At 41.8% G+C, this 24,158-nt stretch overlaps 1 protein-coding gene across 3 annotated transcripts in view; it reads right to left on the bottom strand.

Moving 5' to 3' along the window:
* The window catches only part of arhgap39 (Rho GTPase activating protein 39), a 519,668-nt gene that overhangs the window by 133,742 nt on the left and 361,768 nt on the right, over window positions 1–24,158 (bottom strand). For 2 of the 3 annotated variants that reach the window (XM_078536328.1, XM_078536320.1), the window contains one exon: window positions 4,702–4,794. The exons of the other annotated variant lie outside the window; for it this stretch is intronic. In XM_078536328.1, coding sequence (XP_078392454.1) covers window positions 4,702–4,794 — 93 coding nt within the window. The remainder of the gene's footprint in view (window positions 1–4,701; window positions 4,795–24,158) is intronic. 3 annotated transcript variants of the gene reach the window in all.

Raw genomic sequence — 24,158 nt, 5'->3', positions numbered from 1 at the left:
TCTGAAGTCACATGTAGGCCAGACCAGGTAAGGACGGCAGGTTTCCTTCCCTTATGGACAGTAGTGAACCAGATGGGTTTTTACGACAATCCGTTAGTTTCATGGTCACCCTTAACCGATACTGAGTTTTTATTCCAGATTTATTTATTAACTGAATTTAAATTCTGCAGCCACCCTGGTGGGATTTGAGGTGTCTCTGGATTCTTTGTCCAGGCCTCTGGATTATGAATACAGTACCCTAATCTCTGCATGGTAATCCCCTAAACTGAATAGTATAATGACCCTGGGATCAGCGTGATTGTAATGAATTTAATAGGAAAACACGAGCGGCAGAGAGGTCAAAGCTGTTTATTTTGGTCCAGATTTGGAAAAGTGACATATATATATAGATTTTAAAATCTGTTCCAACTTAAATCATAAATTTCCAGAAATGCAAGCATGGATTCCTGAAGTCAAAGTGGAACAAAACATCAGCGCAGAAATAATGCTCTGCCCAGAGAGATCTTTGTTCCTTCCTTTTTCTCCTCCTCTTGCTCTCACAAAGGGGATGGGATACAGTTCCATATTGACTGGTAGACTCTGGGTAAGTGACAAGACCTGCCTACCCCTGTCCTGTAAAAGTATATGTTCTCTGTACTGACTGGGGCCAGACAGAGGAAGCTGGGTAAGCAGCTATTCTTTATGAGGCAAAAGGAACAATGTCAAGATGGGGTAGCGGGGTTGGTGCAAGTAGCGCTGATGGGGAAAAATGATGAACAAAAATATAGTAGTATGGAACATGAGAACTTAAGTATTGCATAAAAGCAAGACATGCTGTCAAAGCTTTTCGTCTTGCATTCATCAGGACAGATGCAAGAATGCTAAATTTCAAAGGGGACAACAATTTAGATTGCATGAGGAAAAGGGGGGTGGTGGCGATGCTGAGTGGTTGTGATGCTGCCATGGCAAATGCAGCAGGGAGCTTTGCCCTCACACTTTTTTGTTTATTCAAAAAAGGTGCAATGTCTGGACATATTTATTTCGCCTGCAGTGGACTGGTCCCTGCATGTGAATATACATGCGTAAATGAGCTACATTGCTCAGAACATAATGTCTAACATTAGGTGTCATTCCGCAATTGGATAGCATTTGCTGAACAATCCCAAGTGTATTAAGGATTACACTAACATCAATTTAAAAGTATCAATCAGGCTTGCAATGTAGCTTACTTATGCTTGTTGGAAGCTACATATGTTCCTTTTGGCTGCAGAGCCAATATGTCCAAACATTGCAACCTTTTTGAATAGATAAACACATGGAGGACAGAAGCTCTTTGGTGCACTCGCCATGGCAATGTCTCAATCAATCAGAGCTGACTTGCCAACCATCAGCACCCCCTTTTTCTCATGCAGTATATATTGCTGTTCCCTTTGAAATTTGGCATTCTTGCATCTGTCCTGATGAGTGCAAGGTGAAAAGCTTTCTTCACCAGTACTCAAAAATAAATTTGGACTGACTCCAATTCATGTATTTGCTTCACTGTGAAGTATACCCACCCTTAACTAAGGGATTCTGCCAGCATGGAGAGAAACTTATAAAATATATGGCAAAGCATTCGAGATCTGCACTGCAGGAATTCACCAAGGCTCCTTAGACAGCACCTTCCAAATCCATGACCACTACCATCTAGAAGGACAAGGGTAGCAGACACATGGGAACAACACCACCTGGAAGCTCCCCTCCAAGTCACTCACCATCCTGACTTGGAAATATATCACCGTTCCTTCACTGTCGCTGGGTCAAAATCCTGGAACTCCCTTCCTAACAGCACTGTGTGTGTACCTACACCACTGCAGCGGTTCAAGAAGGCAGCCACCACCACCTTCTCAAGGGCAATTAGAGATGGGCAATAAATGCTGGCCCAGCCAGCGAAGCCCACATCCCACGAATGAACAAAAAAAAAATCATCAGACCAGTGTGTGGAGAGAATTTCTGTCAATGGAATGCCTCTTTTTATGTCCTAAAGCTGTCTCAATCAATACTCTGCCAACCTCACAGACTAAAATGGAAACTGAAAGGGCTGCTCTGTACGATTTGCAATATGGTTCATTTCATTCAAATCAGACAAAGAACCTGCCTCATCAACACCAGGGAGGGAGGAAAAACTTGCATTTATATAGTGCCTTTCATGACTTCAGAACATCTCCAAACACTTTACAGCCAACGAAGCAGCTTTTTTTTTTTTAAAAGTGCAGTTACTAATGTAATGTAGGAAATATGGCAGCCAAATTGCACACAGCAAGCTCCCACAACACTGCATTGGAGTGTCAGCTCAGATTTTGTGTTCAAGTTTCTGGAGTGGGACATGAACCCACGACTTTCTGATTCAAAGGCGAGAATGCTACCAATTAAACCAAACACTATGGAGTTTGATGAAACCAGGATGGCAATCCATCATGTGATAGCTAGCAAATGTATTTTGTCTCAAAGCAAGCAAGGAATGTTCCTGAACAGATGAAATCCTCATCTTCTGGGCTCTAAGGCAGCGTATTGTTCAATCAATATTTTAGTATTTAAATGAGATGGGACTTGTAAGGGGGAAACCTCATTCCATGGAGAGCCTTTCTCCCATTTTTCTCCCCTTATGTGTGGTCAACATTAAAAGGTAACTCAAGCTCAGAAAATTCCCATCCATCAGCAAGTACTGACATTTACATTAGGGCCAACCTGTTGTTCTCACGCACTCAGAACATAAGCAGGTTAGAAATTGCGGCAACATAGACAGGGAAGATAAAATTACAGAGATTATGCAGGAAAAACTGACAATCCAAGCAGCTTGTGAATAAATCATTATTATGCAGTGTGCGCGCATTGTCCTTTCAACAGATCAATAAATTCAACCTAGAACCTGTGCCTAATAATGACTCGCAACTGAAAATCAAGGGTTAAAAGATTAAAAACAAAAGATCTGATCCGCTAAACTACCCGGACATTGTATTTTCCCTCCTGTTTAATCAACGTGGCAAAATGTTTGCCAAAAAATGAATCAGCAAAGTGCTACTCACCGTTAACATGTTAAACTGAGACAAACAAAGAGTGAACGGGAGCAATGGGAAACAGAATCAGTGCATTTATTAATCCATTATTTCACCACAGCTAAACCACCACAGATCTGAAAGAAGCAGCAGACTTTATAAAATGCAGCAACGGATGGATACAGACAGGTCAGCACAAAGGATTCGGATTTCCCACACAAATAGTTTCTCACAGGAGTGTTTTTTTCCCAAAAATTCAAAGAGAAGGCAAAACCCCTTCCTTAATATTCTTTGCCTTACATTCTCGCTGAGTACAGGCTGATGGGCTCAGAAAGCAGCGCTGGCCCAGCTGGAAAGCGGAGAGGGAGAGGGAGAGGGGGAGGGGGAGGGAAGAAGAAGCACAACGATAAGTAACTTTGCAGCTTTGGTGTGTTGGTGGGGAAATTTTCCAGCTGGTAAATAACATGCTCTGCGGGTCTCCGCATCCGATGACAGCCCCACAGCAAACCTGCTGGATTCACTAAAGCAGCAGCTGGGAAGTCAACATTAGTTTTTAAAAAACGTGGCCTTCCTGACCACAGGCCTCATCGAATTTGGCAAGCTATTAAAGCAACTTTCCTGACCAAAACCTTTCTTCACTGTAAACTCCGAGAATTTAAGATCCCTGCCAATTTCCACTGATCTTCGACTAACTCATTCTAATATTTAATGCCTCTATTTTAGTGATATATCTGAAAAATACCTTATTAGTATTTAAAAAAAAAATTATTTCTCAAACCTCCTCTGTTTTCTGTATCCCTCACTCAATAAGGACTCGATGGCTTCACGTAAGAAGGGTCAAGTAAGCAAAGCAAAGATTAAAAAAGAGGAATCTGAGATTGCGTGTCAGCGAGTGAACACCACCACATGGGAAGATGGTTTCGACTTGAAATGTGAATTGTATTTTCACATCAGTACTCCTCACAAATGACCTATAAACTTCAATATCCTTATTATCTGTTGTCCATTTCCAGGATTTAAAAGGCAAAAGAAAACATTTGTTTCCATTTTTTGCTTAAACGTAGACGTGACTGATCTTGAATATGCAAAAATACGAATAGCCTTCAAACCTGGGATAACCTCAGTGCCTCACACACGGACTGCAGCGGTTCAAGAAGGCAGCTCACCGCCACCTTCTCAAGGGCAATTAGGGATGGGCAATAAATCCTGGCCCAGCCGGTGACACCCACATCCCACGAATGAATAAAAAAAAAGACACTGCTGATTGAAACAAAAGGACTGAAGGTAGAAAAAAGCTGTTGATTAAAATTACATCTAGGCTTTTGGGAAAAGAGAGAGGTGATGGTAAATTTTTCCACTTAAAATAAGTTACATATATATATATATATATATATATATATATATAAACACACATGGCAAACACTCAATCAAAGAGGAGATAAAACCTCAGCACCTGTCTCGGGAAATCCAAAACCTTTTAATCAATACCTTAAATTAGTGGGCCAGCTAATCAAGGTTTGCTTCGCACCCTGGCTGTGGCTCCATGGAGCAAACTGTTCTTCCATCTTATTGCCTTGTGGCCATTGCACTGCATCTTAGAACGGTGCCAAGCTGAAGGAGGAGCAGCGCAAGCACATGCAACTGGACACTAGGCCAAGACACGCTGGCTCTTAGCATCAAACCCTACCATCAGCATCCGTAATACAAGGCTTTGCTTTCTTTCGCAATTTCAATTTCTTCTCATTTTTCCTTTCCTGGAGTTCTTTAATGTGCCGTGTCACTGGTAAAATAAATAAAAGTTTGAACAAAACCAAAACAAAAAAAAAATAAAACAGGCTCTGCTGTTTAAACACACGATCATAGAATGATACAATACAGAAGGAGGCCATTTGGTCCACAAGGGCTATCAAGATTAGTCCCATTTCCCTGCTCTTTCTCCAAGGAACTGCAAATTCCCACCACCAGGATTTATCCAATTCCATTTTGAAAGTTACTATTGAACCTGCTTCCACCACCCTTTCAGTCAGTGCATTCCAGATCACAACAACTCGGTGTGTAAAAAGCTTTCACCATATATAATTGTAGGTCAGGCTTTTAAACTTGATTAATTAAAAAAACCCTCACTTTCTTTGGGCCTTTGTGTACACCACTTCCTGGCCAAGAAGGTGGCTGCTCTCTTGCATCCAGTTCTTCATAAATACATCTGCACACTCTGTGGGTTGTTATAACTCGCTCTCTGATTTTCCTTCCCTCCTAATACTACTGGACTTAGTGATCTAGAGGCCGGACTAATACTCCAGAGACATGAGTCCAAATCCCACCACATCAGTTTGAGGGACTTAAATTCAATTAATTAATAAATCCAGAATTAAATGCTAATCTCATTAATAGTGAGATGACATGAAATTACCAGATTGTCATAAAAACCCATCTGGTTCATTATGACTTTTGGGGGAGGAAATCTGCCATCTTTACTCAGTCAGGCCTACATGTGACTTCAGATCCACAGCAATAGCTGCCCCCTGAAGTGGCCCAGCAAGCCACTCAGTTGTATCAAATCACTATAGAAACAAGCACTGTGGGTATATCTACACCACATAGACTGACAGTGACTCAAGTAAACGGCCCACCACCATATTCTCATGAACAATTAGGGATGGGCAATAAATGCTTGACTTGCTAGCAATGCTCACATCTCAAGAACAAATAAAATAAATCCTGGAGGCCTTCATTAGGTGCCTTTCCCCAGTGGTGCGAGAACCATTGAGTCTCAGTCTCCCACACCATGTTGCAGCACTTTATTGAATCAAAAGATGGGAGCATGTCACTACCATCACTTTCATTCACCCACATGCAGCAGTGTGGACACAAGGACATCAACTCTCAAATACCACCCAAGACTGAAAGTCAACCAGGGCTGGGTGCTGCAACATTGTCTATGCCAGAGCAGCTGGTTCACACTTCCAGTTTAGGTGGATCAAGATGGGCGCATGATGGTAAGTCATTCCAACTGTGATAATAAAATGTTCTGCATTGGACTGAACAAAGTATTCAATTAATCCCAATAGGATACAGGCTCGGGGGACCATATAGTCTACTCCCACTCCTATTTCTTATGTTCATACCTTAGTTGGAGCAACATGTGTCCAAGAAAGCAATGCTGTTTTATCAGGCAAAATTTAACACTGAGCCGCAAAAGCAGATGTTAGGACAGGTGAGCAAAAGCTTTTTCAAAGAGGTAGGTTTTAGGCAGCATCTTAAAGGATAGAGAGAGGTGGGTAGGTTTAGGTAGGAAATTCCATAGCTCAGGTTATAGGCAGCGGAAGGTAAGGGCACCAATGGTGAGTGAGGGATACTGGGGATGCGCAAGAAGCTAGGATTGGAAGAGAGTAGAAATATTGGAACACTGTAGGGCTGGAGATTACAAAGATAGGGAAGGGTGTTGCTGGACCGGGAGCCGGTGTAGGCCAGTGAGCACAGGGGTGATTAGTAAGTGGTGCTCAGTGCAGGGTTGCAGAGTTTTGGATGAGCTCAAGTTTACACAGGGTGGAAGATGGGAAACTTGAGCAGCAGGTGGCATTTTAACCTTCCTATGGCATTATCTTAGGCCTTTTCAGTACATGTAGACTGACACTAGGCTGCCCCCTGCTTCCAAAATGCCTTGTTTCCTCTGGATTCTGCAAGCAACTCCTATAATTGATTTGTTAACGTGATTAAATCCCAGTATCAGCAGCATGGTTTAGAACTTAAAAAAAATGTACCTTCTAGGTTGGTGTCTGTATTATTTACGATATTAAAGAGCAATTGGGACTCTGAATTAATCCCATTCGTAGATTCAGGACATTAAAGCAAGTGCATTTGCGGCTTTGAAATGTCATTCTTGGAAAGCTGCATTTGGGACTGCAGACCTCTTCCAAGGGGAAAGACCCATATAAGACAGCAATGTAAAACATCTCAACGAATTTTAGTAAGATTTTAGCATGTATGGATTGAAAGCTCAGCCTGCCTACAGCCAGAACTAAATGGTGATCTGCCATTTCATGGCAGTGCAGGCCATTTGCTATGCACAGAGTTCTTAGAAACCCAGCTCATTAGCCTCTGTGCCTCTCCAGATACTGCATAGTGCGAATAGTTCAATCTTTTTCTCACACGATTCAGTAATTTGGTGCTAGGGCTGCAACTTTTCACTGTATGTAAAAATATCCTAGATTTGGCAATATGGAGGTGCATTGTGCAAGTGACCACATGCTGCTAAATTGGAAGGTTGTGACGGTATCCTGAAAAATTCCAGAAAGATGCTAGATTAAGCCAATATGGAGAGTAAAGGCAAATGACAGGTCCATGTAACCAAAGCAAGAGCAGGTACACTTTGAATGCAAGGATTGTCAGATGGGAGTACAATTAAACGGGGAGGCACTAGCAGGGTGTGAATCGATGAATAAAGGGATTTACAGGTTTGGGTATGTAAATTATTAAAAGCTTGCTTGCATGTATATAAAAAAAATCAGGTGGGATAATCAAAGGCTGTGCTTCATCACCAAAGGTAGAAATTGTTAAACAAAAAGGAATGGATACTGCAATTATAAAAAAAGTGCTGGTCACTTGTAGTATTTTGTTCAGCTTTTGAACATCCTAAATTAGGATACTGACTTTTGAGAAAGTCTGAAGGTTTGCCTTTGTTCAAAACGGGAGACAGGGATAAACCAATTTACTGTTGACCGAATATCAGCAGTGGGTAAGAGGCCAGAATATGGAATAAAATTAATAATCACCTGGAGAGCCATGCATTAATCAAGGGCAGCCAGCATGGATTTGTGAAAGGTAAGCCATATCTGAAAAGGCTTTTAATAAGGTGTGTACATGAGGCTCATCAATAAAATGAAGAAACATGGTATTAAGAAAATTTGTGAATGTAGAGCTAACTGAGAATAATGATTAATATATCTTTTTTTCCTGATTGGAGGTGTGTAAATATTTATATACTTAGATATAGGGAGCACAATATCAAAATAGGGAGTGTGCTAACTGTGAAGAGGACTGTTAGTCATTTTAGGATGGCAGCTGACAGGTTAGTCAGTTAGACAGATAAAAAAATAAAATTTAATGTAATATAGAAAAATGCAACATTTTGAAAAGATGAATAAGGAGAAAAATATACATTAGGGGTTCAGATCGACAAATATTTCATACAGCAGAACAAGCGGATGAAGCTGTTGGTTTGATAAACAGAGGTACAGGGAACAAAACAGAGGTAAGCCTAAACCTGTACAAACCATACTTTAGGCCACAGTTGGAGTATTGTTTTGGTTGTCCTGCATGAGGAAGGATTTCAAGGTCATGGAAAAGGTGCAGAAGAGATTCACTAAGGATGAGAAACTTTATTTAGGAGGACAGACTGGGAAACCGAGACTCTCTTTGTCACAATAAAGAACGTCAAGAGGAAACCTGATGGGAGAAAATTTAAGAAAACATAGGATTTGAGAGAGTAAGTCAGGACGAAAGTGTTTCCACTGGTTGGTAAGTCAGTAACCGGGGGCACTGCCAGCCAAAAAAAAGGTTTTTTTGTACAAAGAAGGGTGTTAGAACATGGACTACACTACCAGGAGCAATAATGGAAGTTGAATGCATAGTAGATTTTAAAAAGGAAATTAATATGGTTGAAAAGGAGAGAAAAAGAGTTTGGGACAGGGAAAAGAAATGAGACTAAATGGGACCCTCTTTCAAAGAGCCAGCACTGGTATAATTGGCTGGCTGGCCTCCTATTCAATAAAACTCTATGGCTTATACTAGGATGATTCCTGGGATAAAGGGACTGAACTTTTGTGAGGTACTAGGTGAGTCAGGCTGTGAAGGGATACTCTCCATTGGCCTGGATGTGTGCACTTAAGCTTGACAACATTCGAGACAAAGGAACTCACTTGATTACTCCCCCATCCACGACCTTAAACATTCACCCTCTCCACCACCGGCACACAGTGGCAGCAGTGCGTACCATCTTACAAGATGTACAGCAGCAGCTTGCCAAGGCTCTTTCGACCGCACCTTCCAAACCTGTGACCTCTATCACCCAGGAGGATGAGCAGCAGGAGCATGGGAACACCACCACCTGCAAATTCCCCTCCATGCCACACCATCCTGAGGTGGAAATATATCGCTGTTCCTTCATCATTGCTGGATCAAAACTCTGGAACTCCCTCCTTAGCAGCACTTAGGCAGCACCTACACCACGTGGCCTGCAGCAGTTCAAGAAGGCAGCTTACCACCACTTTCTCAAGGGCAATTAGGGAAGGGCAGCAAATGCTGGTTTTGCCAGCAATGCTCATACCTTGTGAATGAATACAAAAAAAAGTTGGAATACAATCCCTAGATGAGGATGTTAAGAGATAATCGGCGGAGCTCAAAATAATGAAAGGAATTGACAAGGTAGACCAGAAATGACTCTTCCTTCTAGTGGAGGATTCAGAGAGAGGGAACATGCTCTTAAAATTAGAAATAAGTTGATCAAAAGCAAATCCTAGAAAAATACCTTTGCACAGATACTCATGGAGAATGTGAAATGCATTGTTCCAGGCAGCCAGAGTTGCAGAATCAAGTGAGGTGCTTAAAAGGGAGGTTGAGGCTTAAGTAAGCTCACTGAGGGATAAAAGAGAAAGAGCAGGGAACTGCATTTAAAATGGTAGAGCTGCTCTGGCTACAGCAGTGGTTATGCCACTGGACTAGAAGTAATCCTGAACACTGGACTAATGATCCAGGGGCACTAGTTCAAATCTCACCATGGCAACTGGGGATTTTAAATTCACCTAATCAATTAAATAAATCTGGAATTAAAAAACCAGTAGCAGTTGTGGCGACTAGATTGTTGTTAAAAACCCAGCTGATTCACTGGTTAGGGAAAGAAGTTTGTTGACCGTACCCGGTACAGACTAACCACAGTGTGGTTGGATCTTGACTTGCCCTCCGAAAGGGCCTAGCTAGCAGTAGACAGTAAACGCGAATCTCGTCAGCAACACCCACATTCCGCAAACAAATTAAATATCGTGGTGCAATTTGAAAAGGAAAAAAAATGGCCTACTCCTGTTCATATACATAGATAGCTTGGTAGTCACCATAATTCTACTGTTATGAAGGAACATATTTGTAATGGCACGTTTTGACAGATTTTTGAGCGGAGTTCCCTGACTGGGGAAGTGGAAACAAATGCTGGAGGCTCATATTCTGATTAGTTTAACTGAAAAAAAAAACTCCTGCTTTTGTTAGTCAGCAAGTGTTCAAAGCAAACCCCTTGAGGAGTATAATCTACCATAACATAAAATATCTGACAACTGAGAGGAGCTCAGCATAGCACTGCCTGAATGATCTTAAGTGGCAGTAGCGCTGGGCGTATAGAAACCTGCAGCAAGGATGGTGGCTAGAGATGGGTAGCAACTGCCATACTAAAGGGCAGCATCCCACAGGCCTGAGGGAGCAGAGTGTTACAGATGGTAGCTGTCATTTTCGTTCAGGCATACTGATGTCCACTGATCAGGACACTAATAAGTACTACAGTAACCATTTTTCATGTTACTGGGCCTAACCTACAGTTTTCAAAAATAATTTGTACAGTGCCTTTTACAATCTCAGTAAATCCCAAAGCGCTTTACATACAATGAAGTAAATGTGAAATGTAGTGACTGTTGTAACGTAAGAAACACGACAGCCAAATCATGCACAGCAAGCTCCCACAAACAGCAATCTGATACCAAACAGATAATCTGTTATTTTTTTTTTAAAGAGGGCAAGCTGGAATTTGGTTTAATGTCTCATTGCAAAGATGGCACCTCCAACACTGCAGCACTTGCTCAGAGCTACACAGGCAGTGCTAGCGCAGAATTGGTGCCAGAGCAGTGCCAGAGCAGACCTGACTGCGCAGGCAGTGCCAGTGCCAGTGCAGAACTGAATTCTCAAATTGTGACACAGTCCATTAAAATTTCTCCATCGCACTTTTTTAGGGCAGTTTACACATGATTTGCCCTTCCACATGAACTCCAACTGCCAGGTGCAACACGGAATAGGAGCCCTCCTGTACTATGAAGCTGGTTCCACAGCATCATGTGTACAAAGGAACAGGAAGAGGCCATTCAGCCCCTCAAGCCTATTCCAACATTCAATTAGATCATGGCTGTTCTGCATCTTAACTCAACTCTCAACGTTTAAGGTTCCTTAAACCTTAATATGCTTGCCTAATAAAAATCTATTCATCTCACTTTTGAGATTTCCAACTGACCCCTAAACTCAGATGCTTTTTTAGTTGTGTGTGTGTGTGTGTGTGTGTGTGTGTGTGTGTGTGTCTGTGTATGTGTGTGTGTGTGTGTGTGTGGGGTGTGTGTGTGTGGGGTGTGTGTGTGTGGGGTGTGTGCGCGTGTATGTGTGTGTGTGTGTGTGTGTGTGTGTGTGGTGTGTGCGTGTATGTGTGTGTGTATGTGTGTGTGGGGAGTGTGTGTGTGTGTGTGTGTGTGTGTGGGGTGTGTGTGTGGGGGGTAGGGTGGGGGGTAGGGTGGGGGGGTGGGAAGTGGGCAGGTGAAAAGGAGTTCCTGATATTTACTATCTTTTGTGAGAAGAAGTGCTTCCTGATATCATCCCTAGCTCAAATTTTAATGTTGAGCAGGTGCTAATAACACAAAGTTTGACTAGCAACCAGTCGGAAAATCTACTTCCACATTTTTGCGGTTTGTGACTTTTAAAGATGTCACTGTGTTAGTTCTCAGCATTACTTCATTGTCGGGGAGCCTCTCCCACAAAGAACATCAGGCAACTCGGCCATTATCACCATCACCCCACAACCAACCCGCACCTCAAAACTGGCTCTGAGGCCATTAACTAGGTGTCAGCCATGGGTCAGTGGGCAGCAGTACTCTTGTCACTGAGTTAGATAGTTTTAAGTTCAAGTCCCAACCCAGCGACTGAGCATGAAAGCTAGGGCTGAAACTCCCAGTGCAGTACTGAGGCAGTGCTGTATTGGCAGAGGTGCTGTCTTTCAGATGAGGTGTTAAACTGAGGCCGCACCTCCCCTCTTAGGTGGACTTAAAACAAGCCCACGGCGCAATTTCAAAGACGCGCATGGGGTGCTCTCCCCGGTATCCTGGCTAACACTGTCGTCTAAACCAACATCTAAAACACTTGATCTGGTCATTTATTTCAGTATTATTTGTGGGACAATGCCGTGTGACATTGGCTGTCATGTTCCTAACATTGTAAGAGTCAATAACACTTCAAAAGTACTCCAGTGTCAAGCACTTTGGTATATCCTGAAGTTGTGAACGTTCCTTTATAATTGGAAGTCTATTTATTGAATAAACTGCATTCCATGTTACTCCTCAATCTTTGACATGGTAGGGCACAGATTCAGCAGAACCGATATAAAATGGAAAGCGATATACCGCTGTGACTTGGTAGGTCAAGTCATACCCATTTCATAGAGAGAACCCACAAGGACTGACCATGCTGTAAAAGAAATCAAAGTGGCATTTTACAATATGACATTTTAATCTAGAAATGACTGTTGGCAATATTAAGCACAGACTCTAAGCAGCAAGGAACACAGAGTGTAGAATAAGTACAATAACATACTCTATGCAAAACCCTGTCTTTATAATCTGTGGGCAGCACATCATTTCCTTAGCTCATAGCTAAAATTAAAATTTGGCAACTTTGAATAACTTTTGTAAATGACATAAATAAGCTGCAATATAAAAAGCTTGAAATGGTCAAGAGGGCAACAACAAAAAGCTCATTTTGTGCCTGTTTACAGCCTACTTGGCACAAAACAGAACAAAAGTCGTCTTGTATTTCTTGGAAAAAGCGCTGATTTCGCAACACTGTGTATGTATGTGGAACAATGTAGTCCTCATGTGGACAGCGACTCTGTCAGAACAGATGTTGTGGAGGTGGTGAGCGAGGGCATTGGGGAAAGGGATTCTGATGAACTGCAAGAATCTACGCTCACAAGGGAGCAGCATAAAACACAGGCATGTCAGCTCACTGCCAGGATCATTAAACACTTCTGAAACACCTCCACTAATGACGGGGTGGGTTAATAGACAGTGTTCTACAAAGCTGAACCACACGGAGATTCCACCTCTTGATCACAGGTCTGGCCTGACCAGAAACAGAAATTGCATTTGGGCTCTGAACCCCTGGGAAAGGGAACAGGGGGCTAACGTCTGTTCAGTTACCCTTGTTGGAAAGTGTGCATCTCTGGGCATTAACTGAGCACAGGCTCATCTCTGACGTTCTCAGCAATCATAATCTAGTAGCTTTAACCACTAACTGGGGATCATTGTCCAGGCTCGCACATACAGAGCAGACATGTGGTGAAATAGAGGAGGGTGCTATATGTTCAGAGAACTGTATCCCAGCAGTAGTTAGCACAGGTGAAAATTGTGGATCAAACTGGGTCTTAAGGAAAATGTACTTAATTGCTTCAAGATCAGTAGATCCCCGACTAAATGAACAGGAGGCGCAAACCATGCAACTCCAGTGAAGACTATGAAGCTGCTGCAAATGGCAGGATCTACATATTGGAAGAATTTTTACGAATATGTAAAGGCCAGTGGGCAGCAAAGCCAGTCCATTTTTCAGCCACATCTACCGCCTCCTCATGATGTTGCTTAGTCTCTTCTAAGTCTAAGACACATCTAACTGTCTCCTGAAATCATGAACTATTAACATCCTCTGCTAGTTACGTCGCATCTTTGGGTGAAAAAGCTCTACTCGACCTCCACCCCGGTTCTTAAAAGTTCTCATTTTAAACTTGTATCCCCAAGTATTTGAGCCCTCTACCGCTGTGTTCAATCACCTGGATAAATGTCACCGATTCATTTCGTGGAAACTGCAACTGGGCCACCTCGAAATTTTTTTTCCAAAAAAAAAAACAAACTGCCTTTCCTCAATTTTTCTTATCCTTCAGCACATCTGGAATCCTTTTCTTAGTTTGCTCTATTGTCAAGTACACTGATCAAAGTACCTGGGCTGGTACCACTATAGTCACATTCAGAAAATACTTCTTTCCTTTCTTTGTTGACTCTATACGCCTACTCTTTCTGTTCAGACATTCAACTTCTTCCAATCTATGTTGTAGAGATTCTTTCCATTCCAGAATATTCCTGAATTCAACTATCTTCTTCCAGACCACTGTTAATATCACTCTGAAGCAGGCTGCAGAAAGGAGCTATGCTGTCTTGGAATCTGCCTCTTTACAGGGGAAGTGCTGGTGTCTCTGTGCAGTGAACTCAAGACAATTTGTAAGATGTAAACTCTTTATCCCTGCTGCATAATGCAGTGATTATCCAGTGCTGTGTCCTACTGTATTGCCCCTTTCTATTTTTGGTTTCTTGTGCACGATCTGAGAAGGAAACCTTGCTCTAAGCCAAAACATTGCTGTTTGTACTTCTATAACTCAAGCTGCAATGCTGGATGGTCTTTGCTATTAGTTAGGGCCGGCGGGGGGGGGGGGGTGGAAATCACTACTTCCCTGAGCATGATAGTTTCCACATCTTCAAGCTAAAAGGCACATTTGACCATTGCAAATTCATATCATATTTTAATTAGATCAGTAACAGATCTAAAGCTACACATTATTACAATCAAACTTATACCTCAGGACATTCCAAATCACTTTACAACCAATTAAGTTCTTCTGAAGCGCAGTAACTGATGTAATATAGGAAACCTGGCAGCCAATTTGCACACAGCAAGATCCCACAAATAGCAATATTATATTGACAAAATAATCTGCTTTAGTGCTGTTGGCCGAGAATAAATATTGGCCAAGACACCTGGGGAGAACTCCCCCGCTCTTTTTCAAAATTGTCCCATGGGCTTGTTTACATCTACCTGGGGCCTTGATTTAATATCTCATCTGAAAGACAGCATCTCCGACAGTACTTCCTTAGTGCTACTGCACTGGAAATGTCAGGCTTACATGCTCCTATCTCTGGTGTGGGTACTAGGCCCACAATCTTCTGACGCAGAGCAGAGAATGCTATTGCTGAGCCACGGCTAACACACACACACACACACAAAAAAAAACAAGTGTCAAGGACATTGAGTAAATTGCTTAGGCGAGGAAGAGTCTTGGGAGAAATCAAACCCCTTTTTGGCAGCAAAACGGTTAAATTGTTAATTGTGGCCTTGTTCTGTGTCACGGTGGTAAATGTTAGCAGAGATGTCGAACAAGGACTGTCTGAAAGGCTTCTCCTTCTTCAAGGGCAAGCAATGGAATTGATTTTTAATGTTCATTCAAGGGGTCCCAGATTGCTATTGAAACCTATTGATTTTCCATTGTTTTACAGATTAGGATTTCAATGAGAAAGATGGAACAGCAAGTATGAAAATTAGACCTCAGAACAAAGGAGAGGCAGAAAGCAGAAATGTACAGTCTCAGGCACATTGAATTCACCTTTTAAATTCACGTTTGAAACTGAATTAGATTCTCCAGTTACAAAATTTACACTTTAAAAATGCAAGATAGGTATTTTACTCTTGAGTGCCATTTCCCACTTTAGAAAAACATACCATACCTTTCAGCCTCCACCTCAAATCTCAACATCTGAGTCATATAGTTTAAATTATAAAAATGGCAAAAGCATTGCAATGCGATGAAATGCAATTTCAAAAGGTCTTGTGATCCCTCTCTCCCCAAAGGTATATTTTAAACAAATAATTTACACAACTAAGTTGAAAGGTTGTCTGAACAGGATCTATCAGTAAAAACAAGAGAACAGTTGGGTAAAAATATAACAATCACCAAAATGACAGCACTGCCTCTCCATTACTCGAGATTATTTGCAACAGAAACATGTCATTGATTTTAACATCCATGTCTGGTTGGGCAGACTCGAAAGCAGGTGCGCAAGTGATGTTTTATAGCTGAGAGCAGTTTGGATATTTATTTCTTTTAAGTGATACGTACTGCGTAAAATAATAGTTGGAAGAGATTTCAAAGTTGGAATCTAATTGAGTTCAGGTGATTTATTATTACAAACTTCAGGCCTGCACTAGATATTCTTCTGGGTTCAGATACACAGGTCTGATCAAGGGTTTACTTTTACTGCCATTGTCTAGTCATACAATTGCATAACCTACAGGGTCAGAGCAATGAAACCTTTTGTTATACTGAATGCTGTAATATCACAGATGCTGTCACATGTGCTTCACCTATCTTCTGATCAACACATTAGTGAGGCAAGGCCTGTGTTAATCAATTAGTAAGTTTAGTTTACAATCAGGAAATGAATGAGAAGAACAAAGTAAACATCACTGTACCAACTTAATTCAGGAATACTCATAGTAACACAGAAAATAACAATACGTTCCTTGTTGTTACTGGTTGTGGGTTAAATATAACTTACATAATCAGTACTCTTCCTGACACTGGTTAGCAGTAGCTAAGGGGTAACAGCTCACTCTGACGGTTCCCTCTGGGACACCCTGGTCCACTCCTCCATCACCCTCTACACCTCAACCCCCTCCCATGGCACCTTCCCATGCAACTGCAGAAGGTGCAACACCTGCCCCTTTACTTTCCCCCTCCTTACCGTTCAAGGGCCCAAACACTCCTTTCAAGTGGAGCAGCATTTCACTTGCACTTCCCTCAATTTAGTCTACTGCATTCACTGCTCCCAATGTGGTCTCCTCTACATTGGAGAGACCAAACGCAGACAGGGTGACCGCTTTGCAGAACACCTTCGTTCTCTCCGCAAGCATGACCCAGACCTTCTTGTTGCTTGCCATTTCAACACACCACCCTGCTCTCATGCCCACATGTCCGTCCTTGGCCTGCTGCAATGTTCTAGTGAAGCTCAACGCAAACTGGAGGAACAGCACCTCATCTTCCGATTAGGCACTTTACAGCCTTCTGGACTTAACATTGAGTTCAACAACTTCAGATCATGAACTCTCTCCTCCATCCCCACCCCTTTTTTTGATCCCTTTTTTCTAATAATTATTATATACTTTTTATATATATATTTTTCTTTTCCCACCTATTTATATTATTATTTTTAAAACTTATTTCCATCCATTGTTTCATCCCACCTTTTAGACTATTTTGATCCCTTACCCCCACCCACCCCCACTAGGGCCATCTGTCACTTGCTCATCCTGCATTCTACCCTTAATGTCACCATTAGCACATCCTTTAGCTAACATCATCACCGTCAACACCCCTTTGACCTTTTGTTTATGACATCTTTGTCAATCTCTCCTTTGCCTCCACCTATTACTGGCCCTCTATCCGGCTCCACCTGTCCCATCCCCCTTAAACAGCTTATATTTCACCACATTTCCATTTCTCTTTAGTTCTGAAGAAGAGAAACGTTAACTCTGTCTTCCTCTCCACAGATGCTGTCAGACCTGCTGAGTTTTTCCAGCAATTTTTGTTTTTGTTTCAGATTTCCAGCATCCGCAGTATTTTGCTTTTATTTCACTCAGACTCTCTGCCTGTTTCCCGCTACAAACCTCCTGAACTGAGATCATATTTTTATTTATTCTTCCCTTCTTTCTTCCTTAGCTGGATAGGAAACCAGCAGCTTGGCTGCTAAACTTTTCCCAACACTCCCTGTCTGAGGATTGACTAATTAACTCTATCTGTGGCTGCCCTGCATGAGGATTCCTTAAATCTTGCTCCTACAGAGCTCAAACAATAGACTTTCCTAATATAAAAACAAAAAACTGCGGATGCTGGAAATCCAAAACAAAAACAGAAACAGAAATACCTGGAAAAACTCAGCAGGTCTGGCAGCATCGGCGGAGAAGAGCACAGTTGACGTTTCGAGTCCTCGTGACCCCTCAACAAGGTGATGTTCTGTTGAGGGGTCATGAGGACTCGAAATGTCAACTGTGCTCTTCTCCGCCGATGCTGCCAGACCTGCTGAGTTTTTCCAGGTATTTCTGTTTCTGTTTTTGTTTTGACTTTCCTAATATAGTGAGTTTGGATGATTCACAGGAAGGTTTAAATTAATTCTATTGTCTCAAGTTGAAGTGGTACAGGAGAAGCACCATTTCACCAACTGATCCATCTGGTTAAATACACACCCCCTAGCGCTTGATTATTTAATTAATTTAACCTTGAGAGCTAAATAAAAGTTAAGGGCAACATTTTAATATAGATTATGCTAAGATCCTTCCAAGGCAATACAGTCAAAAACATGGTACATATAGAATAATGGATTACCCCGTGAACAAGCTTCAGATTGGAATCTAAAACCCACCACAGATGGTTTATATATTGTAAACTTTATGTTATCTGGCACTCTACCAACTGGAATTCTCTACAAACCGGAATTTCTGATGTTCCCTTAATACAAGTCATCACTTTCCCAATCGGAAGCAATTAAGAAGTTATCTGGAACCCGTACCTGCACACTGCCTAATTTCATACTTTCTGCCTTAATGTATTGTTGAAGGTTAGAAGTAAAAAGAATACTGTTCTTTACTTCCTGAGTACTTGCATATTAATTCATGATACAAGTATTGTGATAGATTCCATTGGTAAACGGAGCTCTCCATAAATTGGTATTTTTGAGTAACCAGCACCACCCGGATAATAAAAATTTCACTGTATATAGAATAATGGATACCCAAGAGTGAGTTACAGAATGGAATCTAATCGAAGGATTCAGATGGTTTATATGTAGAATAATGGTTACCTTCGAATGAGTTACAGGCTAGAATCTAATCAAGAAGGCTCAGATGGTTTATATATAGAATGAGTACACTAGATTAACATCCAAACTGTAACTCAAGTGATTTAGCTTGTCTATAAGTATAGCAAAGCATAGCTGAAAACGAGTTACAGATTGAGGATCTAATCAAGATATTAATTTAGTTTAAATATAGAAAAATGGGTGACACAACAGTTAGAGCAGTAGGATATGAGTTTGTTGAATCTCAGTCATGTCACTATGGGAAGGCATAGAGCTACAATGTGTAATGAACTGAAATTCCACAGTTGTTTCACTGCAGTAGTTCCTTCTGACACAATTGGAATTGTGGGGGTGGCAGGGAATTATTGGGGACATTTCACATAGATCACTTCAATTTGACAGAGTGGATGCCCTCCTTAAGGGACAGGTTAGAACTAGGGTTCACAGTTTAAAAATAAGGGGTCTACGATGGAGATGAGGAGAGTTTTTTTTCTCTCAGAGGGTCGTTAGTCTGTGGAATTCTCTTCCCCAGAGAGTGGTTGAGGCTGGATCATTGAATATTTTTAAGGTTGAGTTAGATTGACTCCCTTGTCAGTCAGGAATCTAAGGGTATAGGGTGTAGGCAGGAAAATAGAGTTGAGGCCATATCAGATCAACCATGATCTTATCAAATGGTGGAGCAGGCTCGAGGGGCCGGGGCCTGGGCCTACTCCTGATCCTAATTCGCATGTTCATATATATGACAGATTTAGAAGCCACTTATTCATTTAAAAATAAAGTAAGTAGTCTAAATTTTCATAGCCTTACAGTGAGTTAGGTTACAGGCTCCATTATTTTTGAAATTCTTACACAAAGTCTTATTCACCAAACATCACTGACCTGTATTGGTTCCTGGCCCAGCAATGCCTCAATTTTAAATTGCCATCCTTGGTTTCTCTATGGCCTCACCGCTCCCCAGCTCTGCAACACCTTCCAGACCGACAACCCTCTCAGATCCCTGCATTCTTCCAGTTCTGGCCTCCTGTGCAACACCAATTTTAATCACTCCACCTTTGGCTGCACTTTCAGCTCTTTGGGCCCTAGGATCAGGAATTTCCTCCTTTTCTTTACTCTCTACCTTTCTTTCCTCTTTTAAGACACTCCTTTAAATCTAACTTGGATCAAGCTTTTGGTCACCTGTCCTAATTTCGCTTTAGGGGACTGGGCGTCAAATTATGTTTGATAATCTCTCCCGTTAAGTGACTTAGGATGTTTTGCTGTGTAAATGCAAGTTGTTGCTGTATTTGTGTGACAATCAGAATGAATTCCTCATGATTCTAACAGGCAGGAATGCAATGGTTATCCCCAAATATAAATGAGACTGTGATAAACAACACAAATGAGGAATTTATACTTTGACAAGTGATTGAGTTACATGGTTCTTGCATTAAATTCTGCATTCAGCAGTTGGATTAAAAGTAAACTGTTTACTCCACATGTCTGTTGCCTGCTAAAAGATTGTTTCAAATTTACTATCTGTTTTAATTGCAAATTGTTTTATTTTAGCTGCTTTTATCCACCTCACCTGAAGATGACCCTTTGCTGAGGTACATTTCCATAGGCAGTGGTCACTCTCGCAGAGCTGGTTTGTGAGCCTTCATGGCAAGAATCGACAGACTCTCTGATCCATAGTGAGCATCACAATTGAGCTCAGTCTTGTCCTCAGCTGAAGCCCACAAACTTACGCAGTTCCAGCTGGATAGTAATGAGGAACATGGGACCAGGGAGCAGGTTATTCAGCTCCTCGAGCCTTTTCCACCATCCAATTAAATCACAAATGATTATGAACCTGTCATTCAATTAGATCAGGATCCAAACAGCTCTGTGGGTGTACCTACACTTCATGGACTGTAGTGCTTCAAAAAGATGGCTCACCGAGCACCTTCTCAAGGGCAATTAGGGGTGGGCAACAAATGCTGACCTTGCCAGTGATGATCACATCCCAAAAACAAACATAAAGAGGAACTCTGTGATTCTCCTCTCCTAACCCAGCAATGCAAAGGCCAGGTGTGCTATTACCACTACCAGCCCAGCTGAAACCAGCTCTGCCCACACTGAGGAATCAATCCAGGTACTTCCTGTTCTGCTCACGCAAAAACACGCACCATCTCTTCACTCAATACAGGTGGATGATCTGGTCTTTACCTTCTTGCCTGTGCTATCTTTGGATGGGATGGTAGGAGTTAGTGCCCACCAACGACTGGTGATTCCCCTTAGTTTGGACTAAAGGATGTTTGTTTGTGCAGGCGGCTAACTATTCAACCCCTTTTCTGCTGGACTATCTCAGATGCATGATTAAAGGATGGCATTGCAAGCCCTTTAATGTTCTGTTCTTAATACCTGTGAAAGAATGTTGGTCTGCTCCTTTTTTGTACTTCCCAACAGCAACACAGCTAGTATCAGCAACTCAGAAGACAAGTACATTGCATATTGCATGGCTCTGTGCCAACACATAGCCCATTCTGGGCAGACGTGTTTGAACTTCAGCATCCACGTGCTGCATAGATGTGCAGCATGAGCCTTGGGGAACTTGCAAAAAATTTGAATCCACGTAATGATCAATCTGCATATCTCAAGCTGCAGGTTTTAGAGTTCTGATTGAAGATTTACCTTGAGTGCTAAAACAGCACTTTCCAAATCTCCAGGCTCTTGAAATTCAGCAAGTAGGAAGTTCAAATAGAACTGAGATTTTGGGGATGTGAGGATTCGATTTTCAAGGATTGGGGGTCAGATGTGGACGTTTGGGCCACCATGAAATAGGTTGCTTTAAACACATGCCCCCCACCGACCATGACTTTACTGGAAGCTACCTTCAATACTCTTATGAAGACTTTATCCACCATCTTGAAATCAGGGATTTAGGGTTAAAATAAGTAGGATCAGCTCCAAACAATTTTCTAAGAACTGGTTACAGAGCTCATTTATGGGCCAGGTTTGCTGGAGCGAGTGATCTCAAAGTGTGTTGTGAGATAGACTTGTTCCTCTATGTTTTAAGCTTTAAGATTTTTTTGCCTGCAAAGTTTCTGGAAGTGTGTGCTGACAACAGTGCAGCGAGGACAATTTAAACCACTTCACTACTTTCCAGTTAGCAGCCAAACAGGACTTGGTTATTGGACTGCTCTGTCATTTATCTGTACTCTGCGTTTCCTTTCCCTTCATTTTCCCTTGTTGCTTCTTTACCCATTCACCCTTCAGACTTGTGAAAGGCAGTCAATGGGAATGAGATGTCATTCGAGTTGCTCCAAAGTCTGTAAGAATTGATCTCTCCACATTCTGCCACTTAACTTTGTCTACATCCCTATACACAATTTTATATTCCCACCCCTAGGGTAATCTTGGCTAGTGCCCAAATCTGCACCTGAAACTATAAATATCTGTGCAAATGGAAGAGCCAGGAGAGTTGAGTGCTTTGAGCATATTGCCATTCCACTTAATTCTTTAGAACTGGTGTAAATCAGTGAACACAAAGCAGCCCCATGCACCTCATCTCAGTTCCTTTCCAAACTATTAATCTTTATTTACTTGTACCAGTTATGGGGGGTTTGGCCAGATCAGTCTAACTCCTTCTGTATTTAAGGTGCAACAGCACAAAACGTTCTGGATTTTGGCATTAATTGCCAGTATCATTCAGAGAGGGTGTTTGATGAGGGAAATATAAAGTGTGCTCTGGGTAGCACAGAATTGAGGCCAGATTGCTCTATAACCAAAGGCTTGTTTATATTGGTGTCAGTGGGATGTTTGCACTGTCAGTTCCAAAATCCATGTCTCACACAACTGACATCAACCATAGGAACACAGAAACAGGAGCAAGCCATTCAGCGCCTTGAATCTATTTTACCATTTAATCCGGTCATGACTGATCTGTACCTCTCAAGTTACCCACCTTTAATCCATATCACTTGATATCCTTACTGAATAAATCTGTTGATCTTAGTCTTGAATGTAAACATGACAAATTTTGTGAGACCCATCTTTACAGGGTACTCTCAGACTGAATGTGACCCGTCCTTTGGGAGACAGTGGCACAAATGCCCCATGGACACCAAGATACAAGCACTTTAGTCGTGCTCTGCTTGGTACTGGAGTGATAGCTAGGAGTGCCGTGGGTCAAAAATGGAAAGTAGTGCATTCCACAGCATCAGGATTTCGCAATTTGGCGGACATAAAATGCCAAAGAGACAGATATATAGACCAGTACCGAGATCAATTATTAAAACTGTTTTCTGCAGCATTAATAGAGGCAAATTCTTAGGACTCAGTAGAAAATTAGTCCTGCTTCACACACTTGAATAAATTATTTAAATTGTGCCTGAACAAAAAACTATTTTGATATCTGCAGCCCTCCACGAGTGGTACCAGCAGAATGCATATGAGAAGCAGTGGGATATGATTTATAGTCCAATAGTGGGCTGCACTGTTAATTCATCACCAGTGAGTTATGGCCAATAATATGTGTGGGATTTGAACTCTAATAAATACAGTCCTCTTTCTCCTTATGCTATATACTAGGTAAGCAATTAAAATGAAAAATGCTAATAGCTTGAAGCCAGAATTAGTTTTAAACAAGGACTAAACAGATGTTTTAACTGCAGACCTGTTCTGGTGAGGCTGCTGCAGAACTGTTTAATTCTATAGTGCTGTCTATCTTCAGTTGTAACACAACATTGTCTTCAGGTATTTGCAGAGGCGACTCCTTTTCCTTAAGGGAAATCTAAGTTTGATTAGGAGATTCAATAAGTGAAAGTTATGGGCGGTACTTAGTGATGTTATCGACCAAATTGCACTCAAGATATTTTACTCACCAGTAGTAGGGGCTTTGCATTTGATCAAAATTAAGTCTTTAAAAAACAGGAAACTCATTTGTTCTCTTATTGTCCAGCAATATTTATAGTTTGGAGGATCCATTATACATCCCAGTGGGCCGGTTGTCTCAGCTAGTTGGACAGCTAGTGTGGATCATCTTCGTGCCAACTGCACGGGGTTTGATCCTCGTTCCGGCTGGGATGGATTCAGGACCTGCCTCCTTGCCCTACCTGGGGCTGTGGGTGAGACCTACCTTCAGGCAGAGAAATCAAGAGGTGAAGAATGCATCCCAGAATATCGATGCCAAAACATATGAGAGTCTCAAAACATTGCAGGGGTGATCTGTTTGAGATATTTAAGACCATGAAAGCTTTGATAAGGTAGATAGATAGAAGCTATTGCCTCTAGTGGGGGTTTGGGAGGGGGGGGGGGGGGGGGGTCCAAAACAAAGGGGCGTGACCTTAGAATTAGGTATTTCAGGGGTGATGTCAGGAAGCACTTCACACAAAAGCTGGTGGAAATCTCGAAATCTCCACATCCACCCCCTAAAAAAATGCTGTGGTTGCTGGGGGTCAATTGAAAATTTCAAAACGCAGATTGATAGATCTTTGTCAGGTAA

The sequence above is a fragment of the Cetorhinus maximus genome, chromosome 3, assembly GCF_964194155.1.
Source record: "Cetorhinus maximus chromosome 3, sCetMax3.hap1.1, whole genome shotgun sequence".
In the NCBI taxonomy this organism is placed as follows: Eukaryota; Metazoa; Chordata; class Chondrichthyes; order Lamniformes; family Cetorhinidae; genus Cetorhinus; species Cetorhinus maximus.
This window is presented reverse-complemented; position numbering and strand designations above follow the sequence as displayed.